The sequence below is a fragment of the Lipotes vexillifer genome, unplaced genomic scaffold, assembly GCF_000442215.2.
Source record: "Lipotes vexillifer unplaced genomic scaffold, Lipotes_vexillifer_v1.1 scaffold916, whole genome shotgun sequence".
Lineage (NCBI taxonomy): Eukaryota > Metazoa > Chordata > Mammalia > Artiodactyla > Lipotidae > Lipotes > Lipotes vexillifer.
Genome location: NW_006798383.1, coordinates 1663538 through 1673709, shown reverse-complemented (window position 1 = coordinate 1673709; position 10172 = coordinate 1663538). Strand labels below are relative to the sequence as shown.

At 55.9% G+C, this 10172-nt stretch overlaps 1 protein-coding gene across 1 annotated transcript in view; it reads right to left on the bottom strand.

The window, feature by feature from the left end:
• Positions 1-8739: 8739 nt before the first annotated feature.
• TLX1 (T cell leukemia homeobox 1) overlaps positions 8740-10172 on the bottom strand; it is a 5312-nt gene continuing 3879 nt past the window's right edge. Inside the window, exon 3 of the mRNA XM_007470359.1 lies at positions 8740-8962. Coding sequence (XP_007470421.1) covers positions 8740-8962 — 223 coding nt within the window. The remainder of the gene's footprint in view (positions 8963-10172) is intronic.

Sequence of the window (10172 nt, the reverse complement as noted above, 5' to 3'; positions counted from 1 at the left end):
AGTAGTTGAGGACGCCGAGCTGACTTAGGGCTTCTGTGGGGTTAATAAACCATCCTCTCCCACTCCTGCCCAGCAACCTGCAGAATCCGCCTCAGTGGAGCAACCATGCCACCCCTGTGCTGACCAGAAAGCACCCAATTTCTGACCTGAGATGTGAAAGGGAGAGAAGGAAAGCCTGTGGGTAGAAATGGGTTCAAGTCTACCACTGTGCGTCTGTGAGCTCGTGGGCTGGTCTCCTGAACAAATGTGCCAACATGCAAGAGCCGGTTTTCCCTGACAGCAAGTGAACTGGTGAGAGGACTCTGCGAAGGCCCCTAAGTGTTTTCCTCTGAACCTGTGGGACCCACCTCCAAGTCCATATGCAGTCAGGTGTGGCCTTTTGGCCACCTGGGAACAAGCGGGTGAATGCCTGCAATCCTGCGTTTCCCTGGACTGGAGGCAATCATGACGGTGAGATCTGGGGACATCAGCTGTTGTGTAACCAAGGATCTCGAAGGAATGAGTGGGTAAATGTGTAGACATGCGGCAGGACTGTCCCCCTCTGTAGACGCACTGGTGAGTCTGAGACCCAGCCTGAGAGTTTGAGACAGGAAGAGGGCCGTGTGTGCCTGTGAGCAAGTGCGGAGGTGGGCGGTGCACGTATGGCAGGGGACGGTGGTAAGACACTGCTCTGCAGCGGCCCCACCCTGTCCGGGCCTCCGGCCCTCTGGCCCTCTAGGGCTGGGCCAGTCTCCACCCATCCCCGTTGGGTCTGTACCAGTTCTCACCTCGCCGGCCCACCCCAACGGACAGTTGGGCGCCTGTGAACGTAGGGACTCGCTAACCTGCTCCTTGTTCCGAGGAGCGGCGGGAAGCGCGGCACTTAAATACACAGTAAGGCTCCCTTAGAAGCGCTGAGGACGGGAAGCTGCCGTGGAGGAGAGCGGCCCTTCGACTCTTCCCCCCGGAAGTCAAGGATCTGGGAATGAGGAGGGGAGGGCGGGGCCCCTGCAGCTTGTAGGACACGCCCCCACCGCCCCCAGCCCCGCCCCCGCCCCCTACCGCCCCACCCAGCCTGGTGCGCAGAAAAACCAGGTCAAGCTACCCTGGGGGCTCGCGGCGCCACTCCTGGAGCACCAGCGAAGAGTCAAACGCTTTTACTTGCGTTATCTCCTTAATCCCTTCTGTAATGCGGGGAAGGGTTGGCTTTATCATTTGGGGAAGGAAACTGCAGGCTCCTAAAATTTAATTAACTTGCCCGAGGTTAGAAAGCAGAGAAGAGCTCAAAACCTAGGTTGATGTCCAAAGTCACCTCAGCAGCCGCCTGGGAGTGAAAGAGGATTTTAGACGGAGGGACAGGTGCAGAAGGAAGAGGGTGTGGGGAAAGAGAGGGGCCGTGCAGGTAACAGGGAAGTGGTGAGGCCTGTGGCTGGAGAGTGAATTTTAGTGTATCTGTTGTGTCTGTATTCTTCATTTCTTTAAATAAATAAAATGGAAAAAATCTTCTTGGGCAAATAAAATAAAGCTACAGGCCATATTTGACGGCAAGCTTGAGAACCCAAGAATAAATCTCAGACATAGGGTGGTAGTGTAGCATTAGCACCACAAGAAGCTTGTCCTAAATCTGGAATCTCAGGCCCCACCCCAGACATAGTGAATGAGGATCTACATTTTAACAAGGTTCCCAAGTGTTTCTTACATACCTTAAAGTTTAAGAATGTCAGGTGTAATTTATATATAAATGGATACACCTTGTATATAAAAGAGCCTCCCCAGGGACACCCCCCCCCCCAATTCCTCTACCATTCTGGAGGAGGCAGGGAAGAAGGGAAGAACATGCCCTCTTTTCTTTTCATATTCTAACTGAATCTTACTGTTTACGAGTGAGTTCGGCATAAGCCCTTGCTAACTCTCTGACCCACCAACATGCTCTCCCATCCTCCAGCCCAGAGCAACCTCCCCCAGCTACAGGCTTTGCACAGAGCAGATGGAAAAGGAGAAGAAGGATTTTCTTTCCTGGTTCTCCACTCTTTTGTCCAATAAAGTGTGATTCATTCACTTCTTTTTTTTTTTTTTTTTTTTTTTTTTTTTACATAACTGTTCACAGCAGCCCTATCTGTAACAGCCCCGAGCTGGAAACAACTCACATGCCCATCAACAGGTGAATGGTCAAACAGCCCATGGTATATCCATGGAATACTATGCAACAACAAAAATGGATGAATCACAACATGGATGAATGCCAAAATCACCACCTCAAGCAGAACAAACTGGACCGAAAAAGAATACATGCTACAAGCCACTGTATTTTTACTGTGTTGTAACATTTCGATCTATATCCCAGCTGGAACCTCTTATTGTTATTCTCCCCATTGCTCTCCATGAAATGAAAGGTATGAGCAAGTAGCCAGTTGGAGTGGGTATGCACTTTGGCTGTGTTGCGTCTTCGTTTCTGTGCGAGGGCTTTCTCTAGTTGTGGCGAGTGGGGGCCACTCTTCATCGCGGTGCGCGGCTCACTCAGTGTTGTGGCCTCTCTTGTTGCAGAGCACAGGCTCCGGATGCACAGACTCAGCGGCCATGGCTCCTGGGGCCCGCCGCCCCGCAGCATGTGGGATCTTCCTGGACCGGGGCACGAACCCATGTCCCCTGCATCGGCAGGCGGACTCTCAACCACTGACCAGGGAAGCCCTCACTTCTATTTTTAACTTTCTGCTGATTTGAATCCCTCAGCCTGCTGACCCAGAAGAGGGAGGGGTGGAAGTGTATAGAACTCCCAATCCCAAAGGGCTCCTGGAAGGTGGCAAGCTCAGGCTGAGAAGGCCAAAAGGGTGGGCACTGGATAGGTGCAGGGAAGGAGGAGGGCAAGGTCTCAGGGTCCTGGCAGTGCTACAGAGGGGATCCTGGAGGGGGGGCAGTCAGAACTGGAGGGGAACCAGAGGATTGGAGCAGCTTGGAAACATTTTTTCCCAAAGTCCTAGGGGAGCAAAATCCCAGTGGACTTCTGCGATAAGAGTTCCCTCCACAAAATGAGACATTCCTTGAGGAGTCCTTCTCAAATCCACCACACCCCTGGACTTACCATCCCTCCCAAAGACCCTGGCTCTAGGGTTAGACCCTGGTTTCAAATGCTGGCCCCACCTTTTATCAGTCGCGTGCTCTTAAGCAAGTTGCTTAACCTCTCTGGACTTGAATTTTCCTTGTCTATAAAGTGGGATGAAAATACCACCTACATCATACGGTGGTTGTTAGGAATGTATTAATACCTTAAAAAAGTAGTGCAGTGCCTGGAACACAGCAAGTGCTCAATAATGTTGCTTTTTAATATTATTATCGTTATTATTTTCCACCAGGGCTGGTAGCAGCCGCCCCTGAGTTCTCCAGGGTCCCTCTGGCCTCAAGCTCCCAGGGCCTCGGCTCGAGGCGCCTCTCCCCGCGCGGCCTCTAGAGGGCGCCCGGAACTCACTTGTCCTGCGTTTCTGCAGTGAAGCCCCAGATCCGGCTCCCGCTTTTGGGCCTTCGGATTTGGGGACTTTTGACTCCTCCCGCAGGAAGCGAAGATACGTGGGCTCTGGGACCACAGGGCGGATAACGTGAGGTGGCAGGAGCAGCTCCTATCAAACCTCCTCTAGAGCGGCACAGAGCAGTGGGGGCCTCGCACCCCCCGTCCCCCCATCTTCTCGCACACACCAGGAGGCTGGATTGCCAAGGGCTTCGGGGAGGCAGCGGCGGCCGCTGGACTTTCTGGGCCTTGCTAGGGTCCTCGGCCAGAATCCAGGGCGGCCTGCTGCCCCCAAGCCCATCATCAGCCCATGGGGTCTTGTCGCCCGCTGGAGCTACATGGCTAGAAACCAAAACCAAAGATTGCTTCAGCAATCTCCATCCCCACGCCGACCGGCAGTCTCTCCTCCCAAGCTGGAGGAGGAGAGATGAGAGAAGGAGAGGAGGAGAGCCCTTGGCAGGGTGGCCGCGTGGTAACCACCCATGGGAGCTTTGGGGGTAACTGCGGACCCAGAAGTGGAGACTGTGTACTTCGAATGGCACACCTGTAGCTTGCCTTGTTTAACATCACACACCTCAGTCGTTGTACATTCGGAGGAGGTATGTCAGGTTGTCCACAGTGATGCAGGCCGTGCGTGAGAGGATGTGAGTTTGCACCCATTCCTCAACACAACATGGGTACTCATCGCTTCCTCCATTCACCACTGCCGCCGCCCCCCACACACACACCCCCAATCTCACGCAACATCTTCCGAGTCCACTTTGAGCTCCTTGGAAAATCCAAACTGGCTCCAGCCCTCGCAATCGCTCAGCCTGTTCCCATCGGACTCCTCAGGATAAGGAATCCAGGCGTGAGTGCAGGTGGGCGATTCTAGGGGCCTTCCTGGGCCGACAGAGGGCAGTGGGTTCGAGCCATGCGGAAACTCTCTGGCAGCTCTCTTAGTTGCCCAGGCAGTGACTTGGCCACCAGGCACCAAACTCTGAGCTGATCAGGAAGGCCTAGGAGAGTGAGAAGCTGCTTAGGAGCAGGGTCTGCGAGGAGGGAGTGAGAAGTGTGGCGGGGGAGCGCGGAGTGTGAGCAGAGCAGGAGGAACAGAGCAGGAGTGGGGGTGGGTTTCTTCCAGCATCTGGCCTCAGGGGCCCTCAGGGCAGCTCTGGGGCCACAGCTCCACCCCACTCTGCCTTCCAGCATGGCCTCTGAATCCCAGCTGCTCCAGTTCTGCGCAGCCTGGAGGTCCCTGATTAATTGTCTCATACACCTGGAACCGACCTGCCCATCTGCAAGTCAGTCACGCCACACACAGGATGCCTATCTGAGTCCTGGGCCCAGGGCAAACCCCACACTTGCCACCACAGTGGGGGCTTTACCAGGCAGTGCTCAAGCCCTGCCCACACAGCCCCCAGGCACAGATCCGGCCACACAAAGCCGCTATTATAGTTAACAGGTTGAGCCAGATTCTCTGTGTGCCACGCGGCACAGTACGGAGACTGCTAGGACCCCAGCCCTGCATGGGTTTCTGGGCCCCCGAAGGCCACCACTCTGTCAGCCACCGCTCTGGGCCGCGCCAGGTCTTAGCGGGTGATGGGGGCCTCACTCACCGGGGAATTTGGTCAGTGCAATCATCTCACTCAACCAAGGAAGGAAGTGGGCAGAAAGGCAGGTTCGTTAATTCCTCTTTTCTTTCCGCACCCCTACACACCATTATTCGGATAATTTGTTCCTCTTCTATTTTTGAACAGAGACCGACCATTTCCGGCAGGGGCGGTGGCAGACCCAGAGTTGTGAGCTTTCTGCTGCGGGTAGTTGACCCTGGCAGCCCACTCCCTTCCAGCCTGCGTCTTCTCGGGACGGGGTGTACGGACCCCGCCGCCCTCCAGCCCTGTCCTAAACGCGGCCCTCGGCCGACGCGGGATTCGGCGAGATTCCACCCCAACGAATTTCCGGCGGAGAGAGGGGAGTTGCACGCCGTCCCTCAGCGCCGAGGGCCCCAGCGCCCCGGAGAGTCTGCCCCCACCCACTGCGACGCCTCGCCCCGGGGCCTGGGCGCTTGGGAGTGGCCCCTGGAGAGTGTGCGACCCGGGCCGCCAGCGAGTGCCGGGAGCAGGCGCGCGGGAGCCGCGAGTGGGGACGGGGAGTCGGGTGGCCTCCCGCGATGGGCGCCCGGGATCCTGGCGTGCGGAAGCCCCGTCCCCCGTGAGTCCCCGACAAGCTGGACAGGGTCCGAGAGCAGCGGGGCTGCGGGGCCTAGGCCCGCGCGCTTTTGAGTGTGACCCCAGCTGTTTGTGAAGATCGGGGCAGGTAGAAAGTGTGTTCTGCCTAATTTTGCTTGCATTTGTCTTGCAAGAGGAGGGGTGAAGGGGTGGTGGTGAAGAGTCGGGCTTCGGAGCCGATTTGGGGATTGAGTTTGGGCCGGGCAGCCACTCCCCATTCCTGCCTCAGCTCCTCAGCTGGACAGTCTGCGGCCAGAAAATATCCAGGAGACTTCGGGCGCCCAGCCTCTTGAGGGGTCCCAGGGATTGGGAGGTGGGAGGAAGACCCCAGACTCCTCTGGGGTCGGCAACTCTGGAATACTGCAACGGGTAGGCACTGAAGGTGCCTCTTAAAGACGCAAATGAAGGAGAGATACCTCACCGAACCAAGAAGGTTCGGGCTGGGCAGCTCCAGTCCTGGCGGCGGGAGGGGAAGAACAGCCAGACCTGCCCAGGCAGAAGGAGCCGAATTCTGCGGTTCCAGAAAGCCATTTCCGGATTTCGCTTGGCCCGGTACTGGATGCGGCAGCCAGTGCCGGCGGGAGACCCACTGCAGACTTGACGTTGAGGCCAGAACTTTCTCCCCACAACCAACACGCCATCAGGGCCTGGCCTGGTCACCGGGTGGGCCTGGGGGTGGGGTAGCCCCTCCACCCCGGAAGTCCTTTGGACCCAGAATCCTCTTCTGCCCAGATCGTACTCCAAGGGGGCCACAGATGAGAGGTGGACAAACACTGCCCTTTGCCCACTCAGCCAAATTTCCCCTTGGATCTCCTTGGCTTGGAGGTTGCTGTGCTTCGCCCCCATATCATACGGCAGATCCAGGATGGCAGTCTGGGGAGGATGAGGGCTCTAATGGTTTCCATAACTCTCCTCCACTCCACCCCAGTGTGGGCACACACAGCTCTGCACACACGAACAAACCCCACACCCCACTCTCTTCTAGCTTTAGCCACAAAGTTCTCTCACTCTCCCATCCCAAAGAAAGAGCCCTCTATGCCCCCACCCTACTATACAAGGATGGCATGTTCCCCAAAGCCTTCACCACCTAGCCTCTTCCAGAAAAGCAGGCTCAAGTCAGTTTTGTGCATCCTGAGATTGGTCTAGTAGGCAGGGGACTAAATGTTATGGGGAGGGTTGTGTACTGTGGCTGCTGTCCCTGCTAAAGTGGTCTGGGGCCTCCCTGAAGGTCCCTGGGAAGTCTGTTTTTCAGATTCCCTCCTAGGCCAGGCTAGTGCTGGAAGCTGGGAAATCTTGTTTTGAGCACCACAGAGGATCCTGACCCGATTACTGACAGCATGCCCCAGTCTCTGCAGCTTGCTGGGTAACAGCCTGGAACCCCCAAACTCCAAGCTGATGCTGATACCCCCACAATGTATCTGCACACCCCACCTTAGACCCCCACCACCATGTACACCAGCAGTGCACAATTACACCCACTCACACAACACCACACACACTCACCTGCAGGGAGTCACCCACAATGATCTACACTCCCCATTAATTCACTCCCCCAATTGTATACGGTCCCACACAAATATATACAGTAAAACACATCTCACACATGATTGCATTCATACAATTATAGATGATACACAATCACAAACACTCACACATTTAACACAAGAATAGATTCACAATGAGAAACTAATATGTACTTTCACAAACATTACCACATGATTCGTTCACAATCACAGACACTGGTGGGTGATTACACAACCATCCAAAAAGCCACATTCATACATGGTCACACAGACACCACTACAATTCGTATGTATAATGGTAGTTTCGATTTGCAACTTAAGCAGAATAAGCACACACAACTGCAAACAAAATTACACAATTGAACACTTACAAACGTTCATTATCAGTGAAATCCTGATTGCCCACACCCATCACAAACACACAATGCACACGCATAACTCTCACACTCAAAGACAAATCTCTAGCACTGGCTCTCCCAACTTTCCTCAGCACTGCCTTCTCTACATTTCTTCCCCTCCTTCTTTCCTCTCTCCAGAGCCTGTAGGTCCTGGTCCCCAGATGTCCCTCAAATTTAGGTACCAAGGGTTGCCCTGGCTGTACCAGCTCACACCAAACCCAGGTAGCTGCAAGGTGCTGGGCTCAGCAAGGAGCAGGCAGCCTTGACTCCGGACCCGGAGGGTTTTATTATTTTTTCACATAAATTACACAAGCACTTTATAAAAAGGTTACACAGAAAACACCTTATAAGTGCATAACTTAAACGCCCCCTACGAACAGGATCTGGAGAAATAGGCTGAGTTTGTGTGGAAACCTGTCTGTGCATACCTGGGTGTGGCTAGGCTATGTGATGGGGGTCTGGCAGGCCAAGTGACACTGTTGTGGCTGCTGTGTGTGTGACGATGTGTCACACTGTGACCGTGGCCTTGTGTTTGTGAGAAGTGCCATGCTGTTCAGAATGAATCTGGGTCACCCCTGATAGTAAGGGTCAAGAGTGTGAAGGCTATGGCCCTGTGTGTGCATAACACTCTGCCATAGGTCCCCTGTGTGTGACTGTGGGGTGACGCCAGGAGGGACAGTGAAGTCACCTCTGTGAGGGCCTGTGGGTGTCCGTGTATGATGCGGAGTGGAAAACAGAGTGCTCTCCCCAGGGCAAGTTCAAATGACAGCTCATGCTGTCCTCTAGGGTTCCCAGAAGCTCTTCTTCCTCCACCTTTCCTGCCTCTCTCAGTCCCACGTTAAAAATCAGAATAAAATAAAAGAGACGCAAACGGAGGACTCCGAACAGTTCCAGCAGGCGCCGGACCACATAGGCATCTGGGAGGCGGCCGCGCGTTCCTTTCTTGCGCGGTCTTCTCTTCTTTCCCACCAAAAAGAGAACAGCGTCGGCACGAGAGCGCGGGCCGGTGCGGAGGGGCACGGCGTTCCCCTGCTGCGTGCAGTCTTCGGCAGGAAGGCGGCAAGAGTCGCGGCTCTCAGGCCTCGCGACCCTTGGCTGGGGCCGGGTCTCACGGGGCGGAGCAGGCAGGCTCACTCGCAGGCCGACGCCACGGACGTGACGCTGGTGATCTTGGTCGAGTCGTCAGACCACGGCTGCAGGTTCTGCAGGGCGAAGAGCGAGGAGTTGTGCACGCAGAGCGGGTCGGCGGGCAGCGGCTGCGCCAGGCTCTTCTGGAAGGCCTCTTGCTGCAGCTGCAGGAGGATGCGGTTCGCCTGCTGCCTCTCGGCCTCACGCTCCTCCGCGGTCTGCCGCCTGCACCGGGGACAAGCCGTTACCGACGCTTCGGGTGCGCTCCCGGGAGACAGCCTGAACGTGCGAGCACTGCTCCCCTTCGCGGCCCCCAGTTTCCGCTTGGGCCCCTTGAATGCATTCCCTTATCTTGAGGGTCCTGACTCCACAAAGACTGGAAGCCCCAAAAGTAGATTGGGGGGTATCCTGGGGGAGCTGTGGGGAAATCCGCTAGGCCCAAGCAGCTGGGGCTCCCCGGCTCCAGGCAGGGCCCACACCCTCACCAGCCTGGAAGGCGCAGCCAGGGCTAGGATGGCATTTCGCCTCTCCCCAGACCCCAGGAAGACCAGGAGCCTTCCCAAGCCTGAGGGGCCTCACCCTCCCCACCAGTCCAGGGCAGAGGCAAGGGCCAGTGGATATGAGCTGCCCTGACAGACCTCTCTTCTCCCCCTTCCCTCTGCGAACCTCTCCCAGTCTTCTGACCTCCTGTGCCGAGCCCTGTGCCCTGCCGGGATTCCCGCCGGACCGGCCGGCTTCCTCTGAGGCGGTCCAGGGAGGCGATGACTCACTTATTCCATTTAATGCCTCCCCTCCACCCCGTCAACTGAGATCAAACGTCTGTCTCTAAGGTGGACAGACCTAATGGGAGTCCCCGGGGCCTCCAGAAGCAATTTGTAGGCGATCGATGAAGCCGCGCGAAGTCGGCGAGGGCCTCTCTCGGCGGCGGACGCCGGCCTCCTCACCGCCCCTTCTAGCCTTTTCTCTCTGTGTCTTTCTGTCTCTCGTCTTCCCCTTCTTCCCCGCATTTCAAACTATGTCTCTTCCTTTAGACTTTGTGTCTTTTTTTCCTCTTGTTTTCTCTCACCCCACCCTCTTCCTTCTCTCATAATTTCAGTGAATTTGTTTGAAACGAAAATGAAGGTTTTAGTCATCTATGGCTTTCCTTTATTGTACATAAGACTTCTTCAGGCTGTTTTTTCCTTTTCTCCCTGGGTGGGGTGTTTTTGCCGCCGCCCCCCCTTGTGTATCAGTTTCTCTCTGTCTGTTATCTCTATTTTCCTCTGTGCCCCGACCCCAAGGGCTTGCCTGACTCCCTCCCCTCCCCTAGGCTGCAGCCCCCGTGGGCCTTGAGAACGCAAGTATGTCCACCCCCCTCCCCCCCCCAGCCCTTGCTCCCTCCTTAGCTTTCCAGAGGTCTGGAGCAACATCTCCCACCCCTTCCCCAGCAGCAGGA